Consider the following 14,644-nt stretch of genomic DNA (forward strand, 5'->3'; position numbering starts at 1 on the left):
CAGATCCTAATACAAATTCACTTTAATGCAACCCAAGAATCCTGCATTGCTATTGCCAGGGCTCAGTGCATCCCTTGATGATTCTGCCTATATTCAAGCCAGCCGGCACACAAACAAACCCACTATGTACACAGCAGTGTAGGCAGTCAGACCATTTTAAAGTCCATCAACCCAGTCTATCAACAGCCCTTTTTGGGTCTTTTGGGAGTGCTTTAAGGATATTAAAGGCATGAATTACTGTAGTTTAATACACTAGGATTGATGCTTTGTAAAAAAAAAAAAATCCAAACATTTTCTAGCTGAACTTTTGGCCATATTCAAGGGAAAATAACTGTCCAGAATATCAGGCATCATGAACAGAGGGATTGAAGTGCACAAGAGATTAGGTCTCCCCAACCAGCTATTTTAAAACCTAGTGTGGTGTTTAGAATTTCAAACTTTCTAACAATGTGTGTACCGCCTTATCAGTGTAGCATCTAATACCATCTAATCTGCTGTAACCTTCTTAAAGGTGCAATAGGCAGCATTGCACCACAGAAGAAAGAAAGAAAGAAAAGATTTCCGAAATGTGTGATTTCGTAATAAGTCTGGAAAAAGCAGCTCAAGGGAAAGGGTGCCAGGACAATATGGCTCCCTTTTGTGTTGTTTCACCTCTCCGCCAGTGGCTGAAAGCTGCCTATTGTGTCATTCTTAACCACAACTAACACACCGGCCTTTTTAGTAGCCTTTTAGTCTTATCAAACTGTACAGAATCCATGAATTGTAAGCATGTGTGTTAAATATTTGATTATGGCTAGCATAGCAGTTGACTATTTTTCTTTTTAATGCGTCTCCCCTCCCTATGACCTGTGTGGCATTAGAATGATTAGAATGTCTGCTGCCGAGTTGGATCATGACTTGCAGACAGTTCTTCAACTCTTGGTGTGTGTGTTTGTGTGTATATGAGTACAAGTGTGTGTGCATGCACAAGTTGTGTTGTGTACATGCGTGCATACCCGGGTGTGTGTCTGCACCGCTGTGGCTGTGTGTGTCTTGGTGGGTGAGGGTACAGGTAAGTATGAAAGTCTGTGTCTTGTTTATGAGAGTTGTTCACTGATGTGTTTGGTCAGATCTATGTCTGTGTGGGCGGGTGGGAATAGGAGGAGGAGGGTGCAGGTATGCAGTGCACACAGTCTTTATGAAAGAAAGTGTTTCTTTGATGTGACACTTGATCAGTTGTGTGCAGGGCCGCTGACAGCTTTGGCTGGGCCCGGGACAAAGTCCTCTGAAAGGGCCCCCACCCAATACATTCAATGCAATGAGTACCCAATTCTGGGGCCCCCATCTCCCTGGGCCCAGGACAAACTGACCCCTTTGTCCCCTCTGTCGGCTCCCCTGGTTGTGTGTTTTGTCTCATATGTGTTTGTGTGTGTGAGGTCCCTGAGCTTTAAGCCACTGGTCTTGTGTGTCCCTGGCCTGTGCAGGCCGAGGGGTCTCGGGCCTCAGCCGTGACACCTGTCACCGCTGGGTTAATCACAGGTGGCTTTTTAAACGACTCACCGCTAAGTAGATTCACCTGTCACAGGTGGCAGAGGTGACAGCTGTGCTGTGACAAAACAATTGCTGCCTCTGTCACAACACAGATACAGATACACGCGCGCAAGCACACACACACACACGCACACACACGCACTCACATGCTCACACACGCACACACATGCACACAAACATATGTACAGCACTCACAGACGCAAACAGATCAGAGCGAATGGGGAAGGGGGTGGTGCTACTCAGACAGAATACATCTGAGAGGAAGTAGCTGTCACTTGATGCAGTCATCCTCTGTGGTCCACTCTAGTGAGTGTCAGTGAGTGACAGAGTCGTAATGACTCATCACCTTTGAGTTGGTGTGGGAGTGGGGGGCTGCACAGTGGGGGTGACATAATGAGATACTGGTTTCAATCGTACTGTAGGTGCGCTCAAACTCAAGAAGAGTTGTTGCTACTGTATCTTTGGGTGTGTGTCCACTAAAAGTCATCAGATAGGATTGAAAAGGCTGCAATATCTTTACTGAAGCGTTTAAGGCACCATCATCTCCACGTCGTTACACAGACGAGTTTTGGCCTGAATTGAAGCCCGTGTAACGTGGTCATGGTGCATCAAACGATTTGGTAAAGGGGACATGCAAGAAAGTGTGACCTTTTCTGCTCTACATGCCAGTACTATAAATCTAAGTGGGCTGTTTAGTGTATATATATATAGGCCTATATATCTTTTTTTTTAATTCAACTTTTTATTGATCTGATTTTTAAACACACAAACTCAAAAAAAGTCCACACAATGCCAATTACCTTGTCCTATTGTACATAATATATGCCACCTTGACATCTCCAACAAAGAATATGGTCCAGAAAATAACAGTAGTCATAAATGGAAATACAAGTATAACGACTGTCAATAGATATAAGTGTATATTTTTTATATGACCGCCCCGTGCTGCCTCTGCTGCTGTCTTCCTGCAGGAGCGACTTGGCTGCAGAAATAGCTGAACTCCTGGCGAGGTGGGTGAACCATATCGAGATTAATCAACCGAGCCAATCGTCCCAAATGGCCCCAAAGATTAAAGGAGGACATAATTGCACTAATTGCACTTATCACTTCAAATGCAAGATCTGTGAAAGGTTTTTGATTTTTTTTTTCCCCCCTTGTTTGATCTCTCTTATTAAAGCTATCTTTGGGTCAGAGAATATGATCCTTCATCATACAATTCTTCCAACACATCCTCTTCAAATTGGATCTGACGTATGAAGGCGTAATCACACTGATTTAGTCATTAAAGCTTTCAGACTCACTGTCTCTCCACTGCCACCGCTATCTGCGGTCTGCCAAAGGGTTCGGACACCCAGCATGTCTCTGGCATCATCTGGCATTGTAGATGACACAGCTCTTTCTACCTAGTGACCAGGGCTCTAAATTAACACCAGCCAACCGGCCAAATGCTGGTGAATGTTTGGCTGGTAGAAAATAAAACTTACTAGCCACTTCAATCCATTAGTGAGTGTGTATTTGGCTATTAAGATAAACATCTACTAGCCATTTTTGCTAGTGATGAAAAAAGTTAATTTAGAGCCCTGCTAGCGACTACTTCTACAACGGCTGTTTCTACCTAGCAACCGATTGCTATTCCTATTCCTTCGCCTCCGCCGACCTTTCGAGCGGCCCGGACAGCAAGAGGTCCCAGGCTCTCTGTGATGTTCTGTTCCACAACCCTCCTTTGGACGAGGTTATGCCCTCCTCCCTGCCTATTGGATTATGGCGCGGCCACTGTACACAGCGAGAGGTCCCTGGTCTCTCCGTGATGTCCTGTTCGGCACCACCGCAGGGCATAACCCTCCTTTGGACGAGGTTATGCCCTCCTCCCTGCCTATTGGATTATGGTGCGGCCACTGTACATGGCAACTCTGCCTACAGTAGCTTGCTAGCAAGCAGGAAACCTCAGGTGCCTGTGCAAATCCCCCGAGGCCCAATGGACTTACCGCTCCGGCATCAGCAGCTCATTTGATCCACAGACCAATAAGAAGATGGTTCACCGGAGCACAGCCACACAGGTGTCAGCCAGGGGGCACCTTGACAGGGGGAGGACTGGAGGAGGGTTTACCAGTCAACGGAGGACAAGTTCTTGGGTGGAGCTGCTTTATTAGCTAGCAAGCTCAAGTTCTGGCTCTACTGACCCTCGGATACGGACAGTATTCCGGGAACGGACTGTGAACAGGAGAAGGGTCTACTGTCAGGCCTGGGATGCCATACATTAGCCTGATTATCATGACTTTTAAATCTCTTCGATACTTGGTCTGACCAGGTCTGACCAAGAGCATAACAACTAACATTCTCAAACGGCATGGTTGACCCACCTCCCTTGGTTTGCTACTGGTCGAGGGCAGAACAGGTTGAGTTTAAACCAAACATTTCTTAGTCCCAATAGAACGTCTCTGCTTAAATCATGTCACTGCCTTGAACACGCCCCTACCCAGAACCGTTGGTGATGCTCAGAGTTGATTGCTTCCTAATAAAAGTGGGTGGAGTGGGGGGAACCCGATTGTACCTGAACAAGCAATTTTCCTGAGCGTGTGTAGCTGAGCCGAAGATGTTGCATCACTGCAAGGGTGGAGCCTGGGTAGCCATACATGCCATACGGTCATGCTTTTACAGTCCTTTGGGAATTGGCAAGATGGGGACCACCACTTTGCTTGCATTAAGCCTCAGTATCCTCAGGGGTGTTGTGGTGCCAGTGCTAAGTCATCTGTATCATATAACGAGTAGTTGACAATGGATACCCAAGTTCACGTCCCACCCAAGGTCATATCCCTATTCCCTACCCATCTTTCTATCCCACTCATTTTCTGTCCCACTTTTCACTTTCCTCTCTCAATCAAAGGCATAAAAGAGGCCAAAATATAAAGCCGTATCCGTATCAGTATCCTAGACTTTATTTTTTCCCTTGGTGAATCATGACAGTGACTACTATTTTTCTGCCTCACACAACCCTCCTCTTTGCTCTATTCCGCCTCAAGAGGAGTGGTGAGTCCATGATGGGACCACCTTTACTTCAACTTTAAGCATCAGTGCCTACACAGCCTTTCCTGGGTGAATCAGCCTTTCCTGTGGAAATCAGTGATAACAGTAATATTCTGTCTTATTCCCTCTCCTCTTTACTCTGTTCTGCCTGTAGGGGTGTGCAAGTCCAGGCCACCAAGGCCGCGGCCGGCGTCAAGAAGTACGACCTGAGCAAATGGAAATACGCAGAGTTACGTGACGCCATCAACACCTCATGTGGTAAGAGCTACATCACACTAAGGGCTGCATCACTCCTATGTCAGAGACTGAATTAAAAGCATGCTGATCTGAGACTGGCATATTACAGGATGGACTTAACAAAATTAGCAGAATATTGACCAGCCACAACAGATATATGCTAAAATTCGCCAGACAGTAGCAGGCAGTAAATTATTATTCTGTGTTCAACATCTTCTTGCCACCTCTATATTTTTCCAGCATTTGGCTGATGGCTGCCTGGTGTTAATTTCCATCCCTGCATGGCACAGTGTGATAAAGTGCAGCTGGTTCTGCATACAAATACGAGAGAGAGAGAAGACTGGCAACTGCACACTCGCTCCCCTCATTACAGTCTTAGAGGAAGAGAGGAATAATCTGTCACACTGGTGCTGAATACAGATTCTACTGTATGTGTTCAGTGAGATCAATGCAAGTCCGACCATGCGATGTGAGTGGCCCTCTGCCTCAATGGCATGATCATTTAAAGTACATCCAACTAGTAGTCTTCTAGTTATACGAGTACAATCACTCAGGCACACTTGCACAAAGACACATCATTAAAACGCCATCAGCCTAACAGCTCAAGTTGGGTTGGGGGTTAAAATAAGGTATGGGTTTTATTATCAGGATTCTGGAAATCTTAGTGCCTCGTTACTTTAACTTTAATAGCAGGCCATTTTACGTCACTTGTCCTCATTAGAAGTGGCAGTGTTATTATCGACCTGCTCTTCAACCTTTCGACCTTGCCCGTCTATCCTTCCTCCTTTTAGTTATCGTGGGGCTTTCCAGGTAATTTGTGACTATCAGGCTTTCAACGTATCCTGCATGATGTCACGTGCTAAGGGATTATCAGAGTTAATATCACGCTGTAAACATTTCCAGATATCCCTTCCTTATCATCGCCCCTCCCACAGCTGAGACAGTTTTATAATGTCACCTTGAAGCAAAACCCCCGGTGAACGCAACGCAGTCTTTGGTGTGTAGTAATGGAATCGATATATTCCTATCTTGCACAGCGCATTATATAGTATTTTATGGAGTCATGAGCTTGATTAAAAATGCATGTGTGGAAAGTTGTCCTCCCCCGTGACTACTGTGTGGTGTGGTATTGAACTTGTGGTGGTGTGTTATTCACGGCCCTGTAGACATCGAGCTTCTTGCCGCCTGCCGGGAGGAGTTCCACCGCCGCCTGAAGGTGTACCACGCCTGGAAGTCAAAGAACAAGAAGCGCAACACCGACACCGAACAGCGGGCGCCCAAGTCAGTCACCGACTACGGTAGGTGACAGCAGGCGACATCAAAAGAGCTGCGGTTAACCCATTTTAGCCCAAGCCCTTTTTGGGAGAAGGTGCCCTCTGCCTATTAAAACCTAAATATCTCAGCCTCCGAAGCATGTAAAAACATGCATGTAAAAGCTAGGACCCTCATTTTGCATTAGACGTTGTTCATTCAGCTCTAACATACCTACTTTTAATATAAAAAAACCCCTCAAATCTCAAGAGCCTTAATGCAGCGTATATGTCGCTCCATTCTAAAATGGGTTAATACTGTGTGTTGTGCTTGTACTCCTATGTCACATTCAGGGCCGCAGATACAGGGGGGACAAAGGGGTATGTTGTCCCGGGCCCAGAGAGAGAGGGGGCCCCGAATTGGGTCCCCATTACATTGTATGTATTGGGTAGGGGGAACGTTCAGATGACTTTGTCCCGGACCCAGCAAAAGCTGTCAGTGGCCCTGGTAACATTAGTGCGAGGGCCGGGGTGTGGGGTAGTCCATACACATTGCAGGGATTTGACATTATAATACGACTTGGAGAGGGATATATAGTAGACACCAGACATGTGGACTCGAGTCCAGTGACTTGGACTCGAGTCTGACTCGAGTCAGCGGTGTGAAGACTTGCGACTTGAAATTTCAAGATCAGAAAGGACTTGCGACTCGACTCGACTTGCACGCCTTTGACTCGGGACTCGACTTGGACTTGACAGTTGTAACTTTCAATGACTTGGCGTGACTTGCCATGTTGGGTCTAAAAAAAAGTCCAAGTCCAACCCTTGTTTTCAGAATGCAACAGCCCGCCCACATTCTTTGTTTGAATCACGTCATTAGTTAGGGAAAGATATGGCTATTTTGGAAAATCTGTGAACTAATTTCTTACCAATAGATTTTTTTACCATGTATTCTTACAGGTGTCTAGAGACACCACACAATTTATCCACGGCCAAATCCCGTGGGAATCTCCTGTAGAGCCTGTCAAAGTTTAGGTGCCCAGAAGGCCTGTGTAAAAATTGGAACCCGACAGATTGGGGGGCAAGGATACAGAAAGGGTCATAACTTTTGAAGTTAACTGCATACAGAGACAATTTAACACATTTTCCCAAACAACACTGACCCAGTGAATACAAATAAGTGGTTATTTTTGACATTTGACCACATTTTAATAGCGTTCTTTGGTCAAAAACAACAAAAAACGGCCTAAAATGTGTAAAAATTCTATTTATTTTCATTATTTCATGTTTTACTGTGTGCTTGTTCACCACTTGCTCTTCATTTCTTCATTGAATTCTTCATCCTTCATTTCTTCAGTGAATTTGATTATTTTATTGGGTTTTCAGATGAAATAATGCGCCAAAGTTAACAATTTTAACCCTTTAATGCCCTAGACTACAACCTGGAAAATTATTTAACTGTCAATATGTGGGATAACGTCAGCCACACATTAACACATTTCCCTATACAGTAATGACTCAATGAATGAGATTAAGTGTTTATTTTTTACTTTTGATGATGAGGGTTTGTTTAAAACTCCAATAGAGTATGGAATGGCATCACTTTGATGTATACAAAAGGGGGCTTAGGCTACATATTTTTCTCTACAACTGTGTCCAAGGTAATAGTTGACATCTGGATCATATAATAATAAAAATGGCAAAAAAAGCTCATTTCCCCATTTAATTATTAAAGAGTAGTAACCTACCTTGTAAAAAAGAAACACCACACAAGTTTTGGAATGTTGGAATGCCAATTTTGGAATTTTGGCGCTGTGGCAGTTGGTGACCATCAGTTGATACAAGAAGAAATCTGACAGTTAGAAAGTCTCTCTTTTGGGAAAAAGCAGTAAGTATTTGATTTGATATAATTAAGTATTTGAAGCAAAAATTATGATTACATTGGTGTTGTGTATTTTAATCATACTTGAATTTAACTTTCAACTGGTTTTACTATACTATATAAGTTGTGAAGTCAAATCATTATCCCTAATTAGCAGCTCTGATGCTTCATAGCTAGCTATTTTTTCAGGCTCATTAAGCAGTTAACTAATGTGTATTATGGGGAAAAGTAAACATAACACGGCTAATGAATGCTTGTCTTAAGATAGAGTTGGCTACCATCAAAATGTCTACAAAGGTTTTACTGGAAAATTAGATTGATAACAGTTCTATAACATATATTATGATTATGTAATGTAATACAAATGAGACATGTGTCCATTTCATTCAGATTAGTAATGCAGCTCTTTTTGGTACAGTACAGTTGTATATTCGAGAAAGGGAAAAAAAATCACCAAGCTGTTTTATCTTCCAGGACAGTATGGAATCGGATATCACCGATTGCCATGGTCTGAGGTGCTTCATCTGTGGTGGTTCTGGCACTGAAGTGCAAAAACTATCAATGGTCAGACAGAAAGGTTACGAGCAGCTATTATTTTATTGTAAGATCGTAGATGATGCAGTCTTGATTAACAGACTACATGAGGACTGGAGGGAGGGAGATGACCCAAAGCTGATGTATCATTTGGATTGCAGAACCAATCTGTATCATCATTCACGAAGTATATCCTCTGCAAAAAGTACAAATTTTGTTTTAATTCAGTCAATTTTGTTGCCACTTTCCGACCATACTTTCAACTAATCATAATATAGCAGGTACATGCTGTGCCATAAATGTCATCTTCATGAACTTGTCTTGCACCCTAGGACAAAAGGATCAGGACAAAATATTAGACAGGAAGAACAAACGCAGCAGGGTCTCTGGTCCAAGCACATCAAATGCTGGTAGTTCTACAGCACATCTGGTCTATCGTGATGTTTGTATCCTCTGCAATAAAAGCATTGAAGTTGGAAAGGTTGGAAAATATCCTGGTAAGTAATCTAGCCGTCCATGTCCACATGAATAGTTCGGAAGATATTTTTGTCAAATTAAGTCGTTCAACAATATAAATAATGTGTGTTTATAATGCAGATAAAGCCCGGAAGTTGTATCGTGCACCTGACAATCGCTTCCAGGGCAGACTAAAAGAGCATTTGTTGGAGACAGCTAAGAGACGAGGGGATGCCTGGGGAGTTGAAGTTGCTGGTCGCCTGTCTGGAATAATAGATTTGGTTGCCGAAGAGGCACTGTATCATCTTAAGTGCCGGTCCTTGTTTGAGAGCCCAGTAACCAACTCTGAGGTATTACTTTTCAAGATCATAACTCTGACTCTACAAAGTAACTGAAGCAAATTATTTCAATTAAAAAATATTTTTCACCTTCAGGTTGGACGACCCATCGATGAGGAGAGACAGCTCCTGTTTGAAAAAGTATGCTCATGGTTGGAGGAGGAAGTGGAGCATGGAGCAACAAGTCTCTCTGAAATCCACAAGAAGATGGAAGAGCTTGACCCCACGGAGGACAAACGTTTTACATATGTACGACGGTATCTAAAACAAAAGCTTCAGGGACATTATGAAGAATCACTCTGCTTTACATCGGATGAGAGAAGAGGGGACATTGTGTGGCTGAAAGACACTACCAAGTCAATACTACGAGATTACCGCCAACAGGTCATTGACCCCATACAAACCACTGATGATGAAGCACTTAAAGAGGTCATCGTTTCCACTGCCATTAACCTAATCTGTGGAGATTTGGCAAGAGTTCCACTGGATAAAAAGCAGTACCCATCAGTAAGTAGCATGACCAATACACAGAGCCAACTGGAGTTGATTCCAGACAGCCTCAAACATTTGTTGAAGGCAATTGTGAAAACTGATGAGAAGGTGGCAATCTGGGGACAGAACCTGCTGAAAGCATACCGCCCTCGATCTGGAGTGATGCCCTCCCAACTAGCACTCACAATTCAGCTTGACCACATGTTTGGATCCAAGTGGTTGATTGACCGTATTCATGACTTAGGATACTCTGAATCCTATGCTGAGCTTCATGAGTACAAATATTGTTACTTGAAAGTGAAAAATGGATGTGGTAGCTTTGATGAAGATATAATCACAAATGAGGATGGTAGGAATGCTGTGGAAGTTGATGAAGCAGAGATGGATGCAGTCCTATCTACGGAACACTCAGAAGACCAAGAGGAGAGTGGTGAACAAACGCATGAGGAAAATCAGAAAACCCTCTCAGTCCCTGCAGAGAGCACTGTTATTCAATTTGTTGGTGATAATATTGATCTCAACATTGCATCACTACAAGGAAACACATCATTCCATGCAATGGGATTCATCAGAGTAACATCTTCTGCTCCAACAGCTAGACAACAAGAGCTTCACACAACCATACCAAGGGGAAAAATGACAGTGCATGAAAAGATGGCAGCTCTCAAAGTTACAGAGGTAAACATACAATCCTTTGTACCAAACAAGAAATCAGGATTGGCAGACATCCGGTTGATTCCCATCGCTGAACTCCACCAAGACCCTCCAGCACTGAAGTCTGGAGACATTGCCTGGATGGCAGGATGGGCTATTCAGAACGGCAACACCACATTTGAACACCACAACTGGAATGGGTTTATGAAACTGATACACCAACCTGGATGCAAGGAAAAGTCCCATATTGAATTTCTGCCCATTATTGAGGGGGACCCCAATGACTACAGCACCATTTATACCACTCTAATGGAGTGTACACACAGTGGTCAGACTCCTGCTGTGATCACATTTGACATGCCAATATGGATAAAAGCAACCCAGATAGTTCTCCAATGTGATCTGCCAATCATGACAAGGCTTGGAGGCTTTCATCTCCTAAGAAGTTTCCTGGGTTCCATTGGAGAAATCATGGCAGACACAGGACTGGAAGAGATGATACAGTTGGTCTACCCAGGCAGCAACACAGCAGAACACATTCTCTCAGGCAGGGCTTATGCCAAGTCCATCCGGTTTCACCTTCTTGCATCAGCAGCAATTGCCAAGTTTGTTCTGAAAGATGTTGCTTTCAGCGAGCAGGAGTATGAAGAAATGGAGAACTTCATCAGAACAGCAAAGGAAATGCAACGAGGTAATTTGCCCTTTCCATGATTATTCTTAGCTTTGCTTAAATTTTCTCTTTTTAAAATTATTTCAATTATCATTCAATTTATTATTATAGTAATACAATATAAACTCTCTACTACAGGTTCAAGAATTGTGTCACTGTTCGCAGAGAGGATGGAAGAGAGATTGAAAACTCTGGCTGAGGGAGGAAGGACACCTGCACTCTGGGTCTGGTATTACGGCAGAGTGGACCTCATCAAGGTATTTATCAGGAGTGAGCGTGTCGCAGACCACACAGGCCACCTGAACTGCATCATTGGGATGCTGAACACTTTTGCAGCAGCAGGGCACCATCTGTATGCAAAGGGAGCAAGGCTCTATGTTCAATTAATGCAGCAGCGACATGACAGCCCCGTGTTCCAGGAAACTCTATCGAAGTTCACTTTGTACGGCAATCATGTAGTCCGGTTCTCAGACCATGAATGGTCAGGTACATGGACTGACATAGCAATAGAAACCACGCTCATGCGTGAGGCCAAATCCTCAGGTGGTTTAAGCAGAGGGCGTTTCCGCAACAAATCTGTGCATAAGTCTTGGATTCAGACCCTGGACCACTTCACCTACATTCACCAGGAGCTTGAAGAGATGATGAAGAAAAGTGGGGTACCTATCCACACAGATGTCACAAGAGCCCAGATGGAGAAGGACAATGATGCAGTTAATGCCATAGTTGGATGGTTAGAAGAAGTGAACCCCTTCGATTCCATACGTGACAAGAACACCTTGGTATCTTTCTCGACAGGTTTCAGCAGCACTCGTATGGATTCAGTCAATGCTGACAATGCAGAGGAGGTTGGCAGAGCCATTCAAGCCAAGATGGATGGCAAAACTCTTCTGGATACAATGAAAACCAAAGACAAGGTCAAGTCATTGGCAAGCCTCAGATCTGCACCCAAAATCAATGGAGAAAAACTAATCACTGACTCACTAAAATTTTTCAACCGTCTCATCATCATTAGTGAGCGTGAAATCAAGACCAAAGAAGCATTGTGTTTTGAATTGACTCCAACACCATTGTCTCTATTTGACAAGCACCAGAAGTTGCGGAAGCCAGACAAGGCTGCCCTCGCAAGGTTCCTGAAGGAATGTGTGGAGCCTGTCAAGGCCCCAATGTGCACAAGTCTGGTGGTTGATGGAGGTTGGCTCTTGCACAGTGTCAAATGGGAGACTAACCTCACGTGGATGGATATTGCAGAGAGTTACCTTCGGTTTGTGCTGTCAATGGGCAAACAGCACCTCCGGATTATTGTGGTCTTTGATGGTTACAACACCTCGACCAAAGATCATGACCATCTGAGACGGACAAAAAAGGCATGTTGTGATATTAAGATTCGGAAAGACCAAAAAAATCTGGTTCCACGTGAAAAGTTCCTGGACAACCAGCAGAACAAAACACAGCTCATACTGCTCCTTGCTGAGACCTTTCAGCATGACAAAATACATGTTAAACAATGCTCTGGGGATGCTGACACGTCCATTGTTTCTATTGCTCTAAATGAGGCAATAAGTTCCCCGGTTGAGGTCAGGTCTGAGGACACAGACATCATGGCTATGTTAATTCATCATAAGTCAAACCACGCAATTTTCCTCACAACAGCAAAATACACATCATACAGCATGGACGAGATGAGAAAAGCCCTACCAGAGAGGTGTGTAAAGTACATCATATTCTTGCACAGCTTCTCTGGCTGTGACACAGTGTCCTCAATTTCCGGCTTTAGTAAGACAACTTTGCTAAAGAAGCTTTGCAAAAGCAATGAAGCAGAAGAGGCCATGGATATTTTCCTGAACATCAGAGCCGAGAAAAAAGATATCATCAAAGCTGGCTGCGAACTGTTCGCATTCATTTTCTGTGGCAACAGCTCCCAAAATTTAGAAGAATTGCGTTTCAAGACCTTCAGCAAGCGGGCTGCAGCCGGGAGGGTCAGCCCAGAAAAACTGCCTCCAACAACTGGAGCTGCAGCCCAGCACTCTCTCAGGGCATACCTTCAGACTAGAGACTGGTTAGTGCTGGAAACTCCATCCTTGGATGTCCTTAAATATGGATGGACAAAGTCACAGCAAGGCTATGAGCCAGTAACGACCACTGACCCGATCGCACCACAGTATCTCCTAAAATTTGTAAGTTGCAGCTGTGCAGGGGATTGCAACACCCTCAGGTGCAGCTGCAAAAAGCAAGGAGTTAAGTGCTTTTCTGCATGCACAAACTGCCATGGCACATCTTGCCAGAATATGAACCATCCTGACGTTAACAGCAGTGGGGGGGATACAGGGGAGTTTAATGAGACTGGGTGAGAAGAGAACTGATGCTATGACAAACTGATTACAGATGTTCTATTTGTTTTTTGTTTTTTTAAATAAACCCTCATCATCAAAAGTAAAAAATAAACACTTAATCTCATTCATTGAGTCATTACTGTATAGGGAAATGTGTTAATGTGTGGCTGACGTTATCCCACATATTGACAGTTAAATAATTTTCCAGGTTGTAGTCTAGGGCATTAAAGGGTTAAAATTGTTAACTTTCGCTCATTATTTCATCTGAAAACCCAATAAAATAATCAAATTCACTGAAGAAATAAAGGATGAAGAATTCAATGAAGAAATGAAGAGCAAGTGGTGAACAAGCACACAGTAAAACATGAAATAATGAAAATAAATAGAATTTTTACACATTTTAGGCCGTTTTTTGTTGTTTTTGACCAAAGAACGCTATTAAAATGTGGTCAAATGTCAAAAATAACCACTTATTTGTATTCACTGGGTCAGTGTTGTTTGGGAAAATGTGTTAAATTGTCTCTGTATGCAGTTAACTTCAAAAGTTATGACCCTTTCTGTATCCTTGCCCCCCAATCTGTCGGGTTCCAATTTTTACACAGGCCTTCTGGGCACCTAAACTTTGACAGGCTGTACAGGAGATTCCCACGGGATTTGGCCGTGGATAAATTGTGTGGTGTCTCTAGACACCTGTAAGAATATATGGTAAAAAAATCTATTGGTAAGAAATTAGTTCACAGATTTTCCAAAATAGCCATATCTTTCCCTAACTACATTGTCCTAAGCTGTGCTACGCCATTGGGGCAAGATGCGGCCGGACGCGGCGACCAGCGGCAACAGTGAAACACCATTTGCGAGTCTCCAGAACAAACATCGCCTACATTTTAAACCATCGCGGAAGTTAATTTATCTCCCTCTCAGCCCCAACTCATTTTGCATTCTTAATAGGGTAGGCTATGGAAGTTTGCACTGTGATCAACAAATATTTTCTATAAATGTTGTAGGAAGTGTGTGTGGTGGGGCGCTCTGATGTGCAACACGCGTCTGTAGGCTACACACGTGAAGCTCTCGCTCTCTCGCCCCTCGCTTACGACAGAAATTCAGTGAGAACCAAGCTGTCTAAATATTTTAGCTAAATGGTGATGGACATTGATTGTTGAACATTAGGCTATTTAAGCAGTTGAAATAAAAAAGCACATACTGCTGACATAACCGAACCACAGGACTTAATCTATTGTTGTTTT

At 43.5% G+C, this 14,644-nt stretch overlaps 1 protein-coding gene across 1 annotated transcript in view; it reads left to right on the plus strand.

Moving 5' to 3' along the window:
• myo6b (myosin VIb) overlaps positions 1-14,644 on the plus strand; it is a 107,902-nt gene that overhangs the window by 83,769 nt on the left and 9,489 nt on the right. The window contains exons 29-30 of the mRNA XM_063184114.1: positions 4,652-4,812; positions 5,958-6,089. Coding sequence (XP_063040184.1) covers positions 4,652-4,812; positions 5,958-6,089 — 293 coding nt within the window. The remainder of the gene's footprint in view (positions 1-4,651; positions 4,813-5,957; positions 6,090-14,644) is intronic.

Source organism: Engraulis encrasicolus, chromosome 19, assembly GCF_034702125.1.
Source record: "Engraulis encrasicolus isolate BLACKSEA-1 chromosome 19, IST_EnEncr_1.0, whole genome shotgun sequence".
Lineage (NCBI taxonomy): Eukaryota > Metazoa > Chordata > Actinopteri > Clupeiformes > Engraulidae > Engraulis > Engraulis encrasicolus.